Here is a 14,339-nt window from a genome sequence, read left to right on the forward strand (position 1 = left end):
AACGGCATTTCATTTGGACCTCCAGGGGTCCAAATGACAATTAAATATACTCTATACTCTTGACTCTTCCAGTAATCTCAGTTATTATGCAAGGCACGGCTCCACACAATGTTTTTCCCTTTGGTGCTCATTGACTTCAGTTTTACCAGGATGACTCAACATCACGCTTAGTCAACGCTGCCTTAATATCAAGAGCAATCACCCTTGTCTCTCTTATGGAACTGAATTGGTGCACATTTGGACCAAGGTATTTGATGCGATCTGGAGCCAAGTAGTTCTGTATTTCACAACTCAATTAGCAACCAAATGAAAGTCCAATTTTGTTCATGAGAAACTCAAATACCTTTTCTGGATTGATCCCCAGATGGAAGTAAAGTCTGGCCTGAAGCATCAAGTATTGAACATCATCGGGAGCCAAAGTAAGATACAAATCAAGAGCATTCCGTAGTAATTGGTAAGACTGGTCACTGGCTTCTCTGCAAATCACAACAAAATTAATCTAGACAATGTGCAACAAAACATTTTTCTATCTCTTTATTTAGGTTTTACATTTACATTTCCTACTTTGAAGGCAAATGGCTTTTTTTTTTAACATAAAGTCTGGAACTAGTCTTTTACACAGCTCATTGCATAGAGTCCAAAATATTGCCAATGTTGCACACAACCAAATCTCAAAACACAGCAACCATGCGAAGAGTTTCAACCCGAAACGTTGCCTATTTCCTTCGTTCCATAGATGCTGCTGCACCCGCTGAGTTTCTCCAGCATTTTGTGTACCGGCAAATAATTTGTTTGTTGCTTTTGAGTTGGGGAGATGCATCAGCTAGAACCAATAAAACTTCCCAACCTTCAACTTCCCGTGCAAGATGAGGCTTCAGTTTACAACTTTAATGGTAAGTGCTCAGGATTATGTGGTCACGTCCTGGAGCATGGTTTTGGGCTTAGACAAAGTTGGTGTTGTTTGTCATTCATTCTCGAGTAAGGCAATAACATCTGGTCTATAGTGTTGCAATGTATAGGGAGATTGAATCAATCTGAGCTTGAATGTTCCTTTCACACAAGTGACAGGTGTATGGAAGTTCTACCAGAGTCTTCAGATCTCTTTTTCGGTCTCCACAAAGTAACTGCTTTGGTATTACATCATCTTCCAACATGTCTTGGCCACCTGATCTGTGATTCTTTCATCAATGTGTGGATGCAGGAGAGGTTTGTCTGGTCCTGAATCTGTGTGTCTGGAATCTTGTCTTGCTATTTTGTGTGAAGTATTTTGTGTAGACAGGACTCATGGAAATGGTTAAGCAGTCCGCTATCTCTGCTGTACATTGGCCATGTCATGCAAGTATAGAATAAGGCAAGTATGATAACAGCAAGATTGGATAATCAAACTTCCAATTTTGAGAACATCACAAATGATTTGAGAAAATGCTGCCCGGCTGTTATAGAAATTGACAATATTTCCTACAATGCAAACAGAAGTTTCTCAAGATAAAACTTACTGAACTAACATCTGCTCCAGCAACATTATTTACATTTTCTCTGAAGTAATGCAGACAGAAAGGCAGTCATGTTCAGCAATTCTCCAAATATTTAAACAAGCACAAATAGAAATACTTCATTATCTTCTATATCATGTCAAGCCTTTAAAATAACTGCAGTATTTTAGTGTTCATACATTTAAATATTTCATATTGATATTATATAATTTGCATTTTGAAGCCATCCCTTCTTCCATGATTTCACAACCAACAAGCCTGATCAAAACTGTACAGTCTGACATCCTACAGTCAAATAGACCTTCTCCAAAACACCTTCCACTATTATTTTTGCAGGAAAATCAGGAATCATATAATACTAGCAAAGTTGAGACAAGCCATTTGACTCCCTTCTGATTAGTTGCCAGAATGGATGATCAGTTAGACACAAAATGCTGGAGTAACTGAATGAGTTAGGCAGTATCTTTGGAGAAAAGGAATAGGTGACTTTTTGGGTCAGAACTCTTCTTTTACTTTTACAGTGAAAGTATGCTTTGGACAAATTATAACTCTATTTGGATCTGAACATACTCAAGGTAAACCCATTCACTTCTTACCTCCTTCCCAGATGGAATAGGTTTGTTACCATACGGAAAAGCACATCCTTAATAGTAACAGAACTGTAAAAATTAGCTGCAACTTTCTGACCGATCAAATGCTCACATTCCTTTGCTGTGCATTGTTTCCCTTTGTCAAAAGCATCGATGTAAATATAGTCCAGCATATCATCACTCCTGAGAAAAGTAACAGAATATAAAAAGATTCATTTGAAGGCATAAACCAAAAGTATAAAGTGTTAAATAATAGCAGATAATATAACTAAGAAATGAATCAAAACAAATAGCCAATTCATGGGAGGTGTCTGAATGAGACAAGTTTTATTGCAAGAGTCCTTACATTGCAAAAAGGATTGCAATCCAATGTGGATGTGATCAATTAATCTCGTAATTTTACTTTCTGCATTTATTCAAGTCATTGTGCTCGGGTTTAAAAGCAGGGGATATTCAAAACCTCATTATCACAACAAAATTATACATTAGCATGAGATACATGCTTTGTATTGAGGGTGGAATTTTTAAAAAATAAAAATGGTGTGCAATCAAATTACTTTGTAAATCTGACGTGATCTGTTGTGGTATGTACTTCTAATAATTCAAATTTTCCCCACATTCAAAGAGGCCAGTGTTAATTGTGACTTGCGCATAGTACTGCATGTGTGAAGTTTTGCACGCACAGTACTACGTTAACGACAACACCTTAAGCTTATGCAACACCATTTATATAGGCAATCAAGACCAGACTGTTTAAAGCATAATCAGACAAAATGGATGCCAAACTACTGGAGGATATATAACAGCAAGAAATGATCAAAGTAATTTGTCCAATTTCTGGAAAAAGTCCTTGTGTAACAAACTATAAAATTACCTGATTTGGACACGTTTTATTATTGGGAGATATGACATGGTGTTTAAGGCAGTTTCTTCAGGAGAGAAGTGTAAAGGCACCATGCTTAACAGGGATAATTCCAAATGCAGGGCGAACATGTCTTAAGATTTGAGGACGTTTAAAAAGTTAAAATGAGCTCAATGCTAGAGGACAGTAACTTTATAATCAAACACACAGAATCAATTCATGCTTCAAAGCATTTAGACATTATTACCCTTCAGGTTTTTGGCACCATCTTAAGAGAAAGTGACCAGGGAAACTGACTGGCTCCAGTCGTACACCCAAATTCATGGCGATCGTTGAATATACCACACAAAGAGTGATGGGAATTCCTTTTTTTTGTCTAAGCACCTTGATGCAAAAATAAACAAATGATTATTTGAAGTAATTATTTCACAATCAGACAAAGCTTCGCCTTCAACTTCGTGTACCTCGTGTATGTAGGAATTCATGGGGTTATAATAATCATTTTCATTCCCTTTAAATTTCAGTTGCTTGTATAAGACACAGTTCAGAACATCCAGAGCCTGTTGTTGAAGTTCAAAGTCAATAAACGTGCCATCTGAAATATGAACCAAGGAAGAACGATACAAATTAAAATTACACAAATTGTGCAATGCAAAGAAACCAAGAAATGTTATTAAGACACAAAGTGCTAGAGTAACTCAAAGGATCAGGCCACGTCTCAGGGAAGATGGACAAGCTATCCAGAGATGTTACCCAGAGAGAGAGAGAGCACACACACACCAACACACACACACACACACACACACATACACAGCACTCCACACACACACACACACACACACACACACACACACACACACACACACACACACACACACACGCGCACACACACACACACACCACACACACACACACACACACACACACACACACACACACACACACACACACACGCTTCAAAGGTTGAGTTCACAGAAATAGTTTCTAAAATGTGCAAGATATTGGTTGCAGCTGTTTACATAAAACCATCTGAAGTACATAATGATAATCAAGTTCATGATTTAACTTTGTTTCCCAAATGCAAACACTAACCTACAGAGTTGCAGACATTGAATTTCATTTACCTTTCAAGACTGATGTTAGGTTACAATTAGAGTATAGGGAATACTTTAAGGATAAACTCCATGGAAAAAAACTACTTGCATAACTAAATAATCTACCTCTTTCTGCCGTTATACTTGGATGAGATGATTTTGTTAAACGCAATACTTTTTTCACCTCTTCCGTAATATGGTCCAGCTGCAGCAGGATGTTCTCCAGGGAGGTGTCCACCAAAGGGTTGCAGTACAGGTCGATGAGCACAACGCCTGATAAAGTAAATTAAAACTTTAAGCTTACATATCACTATCAACACTACAAGAGCTTTAAACGTAGGTTAGCTGACTGCTCCACCATCAATAAACAACACATGATTGAAAAATACAGCAAGGAAAAAGGTCCTTCGGCCCACCATCATGACCTATCCCACCTTTGCAGCCATTCCCATTGGGGGTGTTTTATAGAGGCCAATTAACCTACAAACCCGCATGTCTTTGGGATGTGTGAGGCAACACTGGGAGGAAGCCCACATGGTCACAGGGAGAACATGCAAACTTCACACAGATAGCACCAGAAGTTAGGATCTAACCCATGTCTCTGGATAGAGCTGCACCACTGTGCTGCCCTTTCCAGTCCATTGAGCTTATACGTGCGGATAGCACTCGGGGTCAGCATCGAACCTGGGTCTCCGATGCTGTGAGGCAGCAGCTCATAGCGCCAGCTGTACTAGCAGTGCCGTCCTTTGGAGTAACAACTCGAGCTATTCATCTTAATAAGTTTCAAACGATTGAATAAGAAAATTAATACGCTCAACAGTAGATGAGAATAGTGAGGAATATGGTGAATAGTACGATTAAAAAAATAAAAAAAAACACATTTACCTTCTATTAATTTTTTCTGTTCTGGAGGAGATGAGAGAAACTCCTTCAATGTTTTCATCAATTTCTGCTGGCGCAGAAAGCACAGTATCTTCCGAGAATAATATTTCCTCGTCAGGTACTTCCTGCATTATTTAAAAAGCGTTACTTACAAGCAACCACCGCTTATCTTGAAGATGCGAGCAGAAACATAACTTTCCAGACAATTCACACCATCTCAATTTTTTATCTGTGAAATAATATTTTACACACCTGCCATCCGCGTTTAGGATGGACAACAATTCATCTTCAATAAAATGGAAAGATCCATCTAAAGCCTCTATATCTTTAAAGCCTTCAACAGGAACCTGCCAAAAAAAAAGCTTGATTGTAACCAATGCCACATGAGCGCCACCTTCTGGCAATTAGGTGTTAAAAAAAATTTGTTTAACGATGTAAAAATCAACTTAAACATAGTCCTTGTTAACTTAATTATTCTGCTTCATATCCATGCAGAGATAAACATCAAATGTTGAGATTATGGTTATTATTGGCAGAAATATGCTCTGGGTACATTCTTTCAGCAAAGGTTTCCTGTAGATAAACCCTATAGCTCAGTTGTATGTTCAGACAATTTACTCTCAGAGCCTTTTCTACAAACAGATCAATTATAATTCATAGTGGTCACAACCCCAGAGAAAGCATGACGTATTAGTGTGGACACTGATATAAGCAATTCCAATTATTTTGAAACATGTTGGCACATTTTTAAGAAGACTGAAATTGTAACTTTGACCAAACCCATCAGATTATCATACAAGAAACAATTGTCCCATGAACTATTTAATAAAAGAATAATGTTTTAACCATGTGAACCCATTTTTAATGACATCTGAAAGCTGGTGTTATGAACTTCTTGCTCAAATTAAATTAAAATGGTGGTGTGAAACCAACGAGAAATTGACCGATTTCTATCTGTGTCCCAGGGAGCTGTGCGTGTGGCGGGATTGTCCCGGGGAACAACCGCGCCGCTGCCGACCAGAACGTGCCCCAGTAGGCATGACTCAACCCACAGGCCTCCCAGGGGACTGCGAAGCTGGGAGGCGAGGCCTGTATGGGCTGAAGGAGCCTCAGAGGTGGCTGCAATGGGAGCCTCGGCGGCAGCGGGGGACTCAGCGGTCGATGAGCATGGAGGGAGAAGGGGGAGACAATGGGGACCCGGCGTGGGGGGACCACCATGAATAATAATGAGGACCCGGTGTGGGGGGGACTACCGTGAGGGACGGTGGGAGAACAGTGTGAGGGGCGACACACTCTAGTTTAGAATCCTCTGCCCTGGGGATAAGTTTGTTTGTTTGCCGGAGATGAATAAAGTTTTATCGTGTCGCAAGATTAAAATATTAACAATTCTGTAAACATACTATAACTAATGTAAAAATGAAGATACAAGGAATTGCAGATGCTGGTTTATACCAAAGATCGACACAAAGAGCTGAAGTAATTTGGCGTGGCTGGCAGTATCTCTGGAAAAAAAGGATGAGTGGTATTTTGGATTGGGACCCTACTTCAGAAGAAGGGTTCCAACCCGAAACGTCACCCATCCTTTTTCTCCAGAGGTGTTGTTTGACCCGCTGTGTACTTTAGCACCTTGTATAATCGATGTAATATGGTTAGCATGTGGATTTACATGCAATCAGGAGAGCTTGTAACTAAATAATGCTCTGGGAACACCCCAGAAGCCATGGTAGAAGTTTGGCTGAGATGCCAAAGGTCACCATTAGCAAAATAACACACCAGCTAATTTTGAAGCTCAAGGTAGGTATCAACTGCAATGTCCAACTTCCAGCTCCATCACCATTACATTCTGCAAGTGCAGGAAATGTAGGGATAAAGTGAAGACACAATTTAAATAAAAAAGCAGCTTGTAAACAGCACAATCTCTCCATAGATCAAGACACCGTTACATGCATCGCTCAGGTATCAACGTACCATTGTACAAGCTTATTCATTCATCATTACAATTCTAACCTCTTTTGTGAAAAATCGCTTTGAAAAGCTGTCCACAATTTTCATCATTTTGCAGCCGATAGTATGTCGAGTTCGGTATTCCTCCCACCAATTATGGCTTCCTGATATAGTGTAGTATTTTATCATTCTTGGCCACCTACAAATTTAGAAGCATCATATATTCACATTAATACATTTTGAGCTAGGACTCATCCTTGAGGGCCATTACATCCAATACCCCTCCTGGGCAATCAAGCTGCTTGCTCCTGCACTGCCATAAATCAAGGTGGAGCGTTGCACAGTTTCCAGGAGGCAACTGACTTCCATTCTAGTTGCACAAATTGAAGTCATTGGAGAGAAGGAAAATAAGATTAGTCGCATGCTTCAATATTTCGCCACATCAAACTCAATTTCTGAGATATGGTAAACCTAATAGAGAAGACAGGAACAACTTGCTGTTCCAGGTCTTTCACAACTGCAGGATGCTGTAAAACACTTCACAACCAAAGAAATACTTCTGGTGCAGTTACTGTTAAAATGCAAGAAATGCTAATAATTAATTTATGCACAACAATATTCAGTAGATAACTAGTCTTAGTGATTATGCTAAGAATGAACTGCCTTTCTCTAAAACGGTGCTGGAGATTCTTTCATTTTTATCTCAAAGGAATTTTTTTTTAATCTAATATGAAAGACAGCACCTTCAACAACATAACACTGAAGTATTGTCTTGGGCAATATGTTTTAAATTTACAAGTTCAATTTGAATGGACAATTGTTGAGTACTGCCACTGAGCGATAACTTACCAGATAGATCAACAAGAACACACACCGGGGCAGCACGGTGGCATAGCGGTAGAGCTGCTGCCTAACAGCGCCAGAGACCCAGGTTCGATCCTGACTATGGGTGCTTGACTGTACGGAGTTTGTACGTTCTCCCCGTGACCTGCGTGAGTTTTCTCCGGGATCTCCAGTTTCCTCCCACACGCCAAAGATGTACAGGTTTGTAGATTAATTGGCTTGGTATAATTGTAAATTGTCCCTATTGAGCATAGGATAGTGTTAGTGTGCAAGGATCACTGGTCAGCACGGACTCGGTGAGCCAAAGGGCCTATTTCCTCGCTGTATTTCTAAACTAAACTCACCACCATGTTTTGAAGCTTTGGGTTCTCTCCAAGTTGCGAAAGTCAATTTACGATTCTGGAGGATGGATTTGCAAGGTGCTGTGGGACCACAGGCAACATTGCTAATGTGGGAACATTGTTCATGGCAATCTCTGAATGGTTGTTAAAAGCCCTGGTTTAACTATCTTGCTCTTGATTTTAAATATATAGTCTGGTAGTGATGTTTCCCACCTGTGAATTGTTTAGTTACCGACAGTTCGCAGGAACAGAACCCTGCTGCAACCTGGCAAGGACCTGCACAGTGATAAATGGCTCGTGTTCACGAAGCATATCCAGCTCTCGCCTGTCTCTATTAAATTTGCTTTATTTATCATTTAAATCACTACATTATATTAATTCCTTATCCCACACGTGATCATTCTCTGACACTCAAGCCATTGCCTCTGCGTCACTGTGAACAGTTCCAGGAGATGTGCGGAAGGTTTCCAGCATAATTAATATCTTTCCTGACAAAGGCCGTCTACCTCGTGAACCAAATCGACAAGTCGGTACACGACCAATGATGGGTAACGTGCGGCAGGACTATCTCTTGAATTTGATGTGAGTGAAGGTCATCCATGAAATGAATGTAATAGTCCCATGCGATTATTTTGATAGCTTTAAACGTTGAGTAATTCAGTACCAACGCTACTGATCTGGTAATTTCACCACGATTGGTATCAGGAAAAGGAATATGCCGTTTCAGTGGATGTGGTTATCTAAAGTTGCAAACCAGACAGCAGCATCAGTAAAGTGGGTCTTGTAGTGAGGGAGGAACCTGCATCTCATTTTTGACATGCAAAAACTTGAAGATAATGGAAACAAAATATCGTTTCACCTTTGTTTTGAATGCCACACCAAAAATAGGCATATTTTATCAATTTTCACATTTTCAATTACTGTTAGCCCCCATATGACTAAATAATTATTTTTATAAAAACCATGTCCGTGTAATGCTGAGAATTCAACAAAGCTATGTTGATCACAGATCTAAATAAAACAATATTTTGTTTCCATTATCTTCGAGTTTTTGCATGTCAAGAATAAGATACAGGTTCCTCCCTCACTACAAGACCCACTTTACTGATGCTGCTGTCTGGTTTGCAACTTTAGATAACCACATCCACTGAAACAGCATATTCCTTTTCCTGATACCAATCGTAGTGAAATTACCAGATCAGTAGCGTTGGTACTGAATGTGCCAAACAACTGGCACCGATCTATACAGACATTTTTAACCAGTCCCTGCAAGCATGTACTGACTCTGCCTGCTTCAAAGTCTCCACTGTTGTCCCTGTACCCAAAAAGGCAAGGATTACTTGTCTTAATGATTACAGGCTTGTCGCACTGACCTCTGTAGTCATGAAGACACTTTAATGGCTTGCGCTGGCCAAGCTGAAAAATATCACAAAGTCCCTGCTGGATCCTCTGCAGTTTGTATATCGGGCCAATAGATATGTGGATGATGCAGTCAACCTGGGCCTGCACTTCATCCTACAGCATCTAGGCCGCCAGGGGACCTTTGCGAGGATCCTGTTTGTTGATTTTAGCTCTGCATTCAACACCATTGTGCCAGAGCTACTACACTCCCAAACGTTCCGAGTTGACTGTGCCTGAACCCCTATCGGTGGATCACCAGCTTCCTGACAGACAGGAAGCAGCATGTGAGGCTGGGAAAGCACATCTCTAACCCACAAATGGAGCACCGCAAGGCTGCGTACTCTCTCTACCCCAACAACTGCACCTCCACAGACACCTCTGTCAAGCTTCTCAAGTTTGCGGACGACACAACCCTGATTGGACTGATCCAGGATGGGGAGGAATCTGCCTACAGACAGGAAGTGTCACAGCTGGCATTCTGGTGCCGTCGCAACAACCTAGAGCTCAATGCTCTTAAGACAGTGGAATTGATTGTAGACTTTAGGAGAGCTCCCCCTCCCCTCACCCCACTCACCATCAACAACACCACAGTCATACCTGCGGAGTATTTTAAGTTCCTAGGAACAATCATCTCCAAGGACCTTAAGTGGTGGGCTACCATCGACTCCACAGTGAAATAGTCACAACAGAGGGTGTACTTTCTACGGCAGCTGAGGAGGCACAATCTGCCACAGGCAATGGTGGCCCAATTCTACACAGCTGTCGTAGAATCTGTCCTCACCTTCTCCATCATGGTCTGGTTTGGCTCAGCCACGAAGCATGACACCTGGAGGCTGCAGCGAATCATCCAATCAGCTGAGAAGGTTATTGGCTGCAACCTTCCCTCCATTCATGAACTGTACACTGCAAGGGCCAGGAAGTGAGCGGGCAAGGTCATCTCTGACCCCTCTCACCCTGGCCACAAACTCTTTGAATCACTTCCCTCTGGAAGGCGACTCCGGACTGTCAAAGCTGCCACAGCCAGACATAAAAACAGTTTTTATCCACGAGTAGTTGCTCTACTCAACAGCCAAAAATCTGTAGCCTCCCTTTAATCTAATATTTTGTTGGTTCACATGCTTGATCAATGGTGTTTTATCATTAATGTTTTATTATTATTATTAATGTTTAGTGTTTTCTGAGTCATTCGTAACTGTCAGTGCATGTCATGTTGTTACTTGTGGGTGGAGCACCAAGGCAAATTCCTTGTGCGTGAATGATTGGCCAATAAACTTACTTACTTAACATGGACAAGGTGAAACAAGAATCTCAACAAATAAAACAAATGAGGTCTTCTTAAAACAAATAAACTGCTTTTTGAAGGAGGAATTCTGATGATTGTATTCCATAGCACATTCTCCTCCCAAATGGATGACAGTTAGAGTTTGACAAAATATTAACTTATTTTTCCTTTCAAAGATATCACCTCAACTGCTGTGTATTTCCAAAAAAATCATATTTAGTTTAACATTACAGGCATGCTGGCGCTAGAGCTGCAATCTCTACTACGCCAGGACCCAGGTTCGATCCTGACAATGGGTGCTGTCTGTAGGCAGTTAGTACATTCTTCCAATGACCGCGTGAGTTTTCTCCGGGTGCTCCAGTTTCCTCCCACAATCTAAACACGTATTAGGTTAATTGGCTTCAGTAAGAATTGTAAATTATCCGTAATGTGTGTAGGATTGTGTTAGTGTAGGTTTCCATACTGTATGTTTAAACTAAACAAAATAAACTAAAATTTTGCCTAACTATGTCACCAAACTTTACAAGGTAAATATGCAGACGGACTGATACACCGTATACATTGATGTATACATCGGCAAACCAAGCGCAGGCACGGCGATCGTTTTGCTGAACACCTCCATTCAGTCCGTCTTAACTTACCCGATCTCCCGGTGGCTCAGCACTTCAACTCCCCCTCCCATTCCCAATCTGACCTTTCTGTCCTGGGCCTCCTCCATCGTCAGAGTGAGACCCAGCGCTAATTGGAACAACAGCACCTCATATTTTGCTTGGGCAGCTTACACCCCAGCCCCAAAGTAAAAGAAGTACTGACACTTTTGAAAAATATAAAAGTGGATAAGTCTCCAGGTCCTGACAGGATATTCCCTAGGACATTGAGGGAAGTTAGTGTAGAAATAGCCGGGGCTATGACAGAAATATTTCAAATGTCATTAGAAACGGGAATAGTCCCCGAGGATTGGCGTACTGCGCATGTTGTTCCATTGTTTAAAAAGGGTTCTAAGAGTAAACCTAGCAATTATAGACCTGTTAGTTTGACTTCAGTGGTGGGCAAATTAATGGAAAAGATACTTCGAGACAATATATAAAAGCATCTAGATAAACAGGGTCTGATTAGGAACAGTCAACATGGATTTGTGCCTGGAAGGTCATGTTTGACTAATCTTCTTGAATTTTTTGAAGAGGTTACTAGGGAAATTGACGAGGGTAAAGCAGTGGATGTTGTCTATATGGACTTTAGTAAGGCCTTTGACAAGGTTCCTCATGGAAGGTTGGTTAAGAAGGTTCAACTGTTGGGTATAAATGCAGGAATAGCAAGATGGATTCAACCGTGGCTGAATGGGAGAAGCCAGAGGGTAATGGTGGATGGCTGTTTATCGGATTGGAGGCAGGTGACTAGTGGGGTGCCTCAGGAATCTGTGTTGGGTCCTTTGTTGTTTGTCATGTACATCAATGATCTGGATGAAGGTGTGGTAAATTGGATTAGTAAGTATGCAGATGATACCAAGATAGGGGGTGTTGTGGATAATGAATAGGATTTCCAAAGTCTACAGAGTGATTTAGGCCATTTGGAAAAATGGGCTGAAAGATGGCAGATGGAGTTTAATGCTGATAAATGTGAGGTGCTACACCTTGGCAGGACAAATCAAAATAGGACGTACATGGTAAATGGTAGGGAATTGAAAGATACAGTTGAACAGAGGGATCTGGGTATAACCGTGCATAGTTCCTTGAAGGTGGAATCTCATATAGATAGGGTGGTAAAGAAAGCTTTTGGTATGCTAGCCTTTATAAATCAGAGCATTGAGTATAGAAGCTGGGATGTAATGTTAAAATTGTACAAGGCATTGGTGAGACCAAATCTGGAGTATGGTGTACAATTTTGGTCGCCAAATTATAGGAAGGGTGTCAACAAAATAGAGAGAGTACAGAGGAGATTTACTAGAATGTTGCCTGGGTTTCAACAACTAAGTTACAGAGATAGGTTGAATAAGTTAGGTCTTTATTCTCTGGAGCGCAGAAGGTTAGGGGGGGACCTGATAGAGGTCTTTAAAATGATGAGAGGGATAGACAGAGTTGATGTGGACAAGCTTTTCCCTTTGAGAATAGGGAAGATTCAAACAAGAGGACATGACTTCAGAATTAAGGGACAGAAGTTTAGGGGTAATATGAGGGGGAACTTCTTTACGCAGAGAGTGGTGGCGGTGTGGAATGAGCTCCCAGTGGAAGTGGTGGAGGCAGGTTCATTGGTATCATTTAAAAATAAATTGGATAGGCATATGGATGAGAAGGGAATGGAGGGTTATGGTACGAGTGCAGGCAGGTGGGACTAAGGGGAAAAAAAAAATTGTTCGGCATGGACTTGTAAGGCCGAGATGGCCTGTTTCTGTGCTGTAATTGTTATATGGTTATATGGTATGAACATTAACTTGTCTACCTTCAAGTAACCCTTGCTTTCCCTCTCTCTCCATCCCTCCCCCTTCCCAGTTCACCCACTAGTTTTACTGTCTCTGACTGCATTCTATCTTTGTCCCGCCCCCTCCCCGAAATCAGTCTTAGGAAGGGTCTCAACTCGAAACGTCACCCATTCCTTCTCTCCAGAGATGCTGCCTGACCTGGGGAGTTACTCCAGCATTTTGTATCTACTGTTATCTCTTATTAATTTGCCATTTGTTCAAGCCAAACCTGATCAGTGGCTAAGAATTTGAAGAATCACTGTTTTCAATGTGTACATTTAATACCAGCCTTTACAGAAAATTAAAAGCATAGATTAGAGCCTTGAATTACTTTCACAAGAAAAAGAAGAGAATGTGTTATAAAAGAAAAGTGGGGAAAGAACACTGAACTGCTGTACTTGATTATGAAAGCACACTGGGAAGCTTAACAGAGTTTGAAAGTTATCGGCATTTACTGCCTGTTTAGGAAGGAACTGCAAATGCTGGAAAATCAAAGGTGGACAAAAATGGTGGAGAAACTCAGCGGGTGAGGCAGCATCTATGGAGCGAAGGAAATAGGCAACATTTCGGATCGAGACCTTTCTTCAGACTCTGCCATTTACTGCCTGCTGTGTAAGCCTTTGTAAAGCATTTTGATGTAATTTGAAGGACTGCAAAGACAGCAGATTCTTTGATCCATGGGGAGAAAACTACAGGCAGTCTACTTTGCCACAAAGATAGAAACGATATCAATCAGTGGCAGTAAAGAAGCACATCAAAGCAAATGTAAACAATGAATAAATGCCTCACATCATTCAGAATTCACAATCTAGATTATCTCTGGCTGAGTGGCTCGAGATATTAAGCATCATAATCTAAGGAAATGTTGGGTTTATTGTCAACAAAGCTGAGTATTTACAGGTTCAAACTGTTCAGTTAACTGTTAAAGCATTAACAAATTAAGAAACCTTACAAAACATTAGTTTGAGCTGTTTACGACAATGCATATTGCAAGCAAGACACCCAAACCCATCTTCACCTTCTTGAATAACCTCTTAAATTTGGTTCAGGTCTGTTTGTAGTGGCCAATGTGAGCATGCGAAGGTCAAGTGTACAGTGGCTTCAACCAAGGCTTCCAGTGGCTTCACAATCCAGGTAATTAAGGTTACGGTT

At 40.9% G+C, this 14,339-nt stretch overlaps 1 protein-coding gene across 1 annotated transcript in view; it reads right to left on the reverse strand.

Moving 5' to 3' along the window:
* Positions 1–14,339, reverse strand: part of fbxo21 (F-box protein 21) — a 30,346-nt gene that overhangs the window by 7,350 nt on the left and 8,657 nt on the right. The window contains exons 2-9 of the mRNA XM_055655610.1: positions 6,929–7,064; positions 5,174–5,268; positions 4,925–5,046; positions 4,166–4,312; positions 3,410–3,540; positions 3,193–3,329; positions 2,090–2,266; positions 344–476 (exon numbers count right to left, since the gene is read on the reverse strand). Coding sequence (XP_055511585.1) covers positions 344–476; positions 2,090–2,266; positions 3,193–3,329; positions 3,410–3,540; positions 4,166–4,312; positions 4,925–5,046; positions 5,174–5,268; positions 6,929–7,064 — 1,078 coding nt within the window. The remainder of the gene's footprint in view (positions 1–343; positions 477–2,089; positions 2,267–3,192; positions 3,330–3,409; positions 3,541–4,165; positions 4,313–4,924; positions 5,047–5,173; positions 5,269–6,928; positions 7,065–14,339) is intronic.

The sequence above is a fragment of the Leucoraja erinacea genome, chromosome 25, assembly GCF_028641065.1.
Source record: "Leucoraja erinacea ecotype New England chromosome 25, Leri_hhj_1, whole genome shotgun sequence".
NCBI classification, from domain to species: Eukaryota; Metazoa; Chordata; class Chondrichthyes; order Rajiformes; family Rajidae; genus Leucoraja; species Leucoraja erinaceus.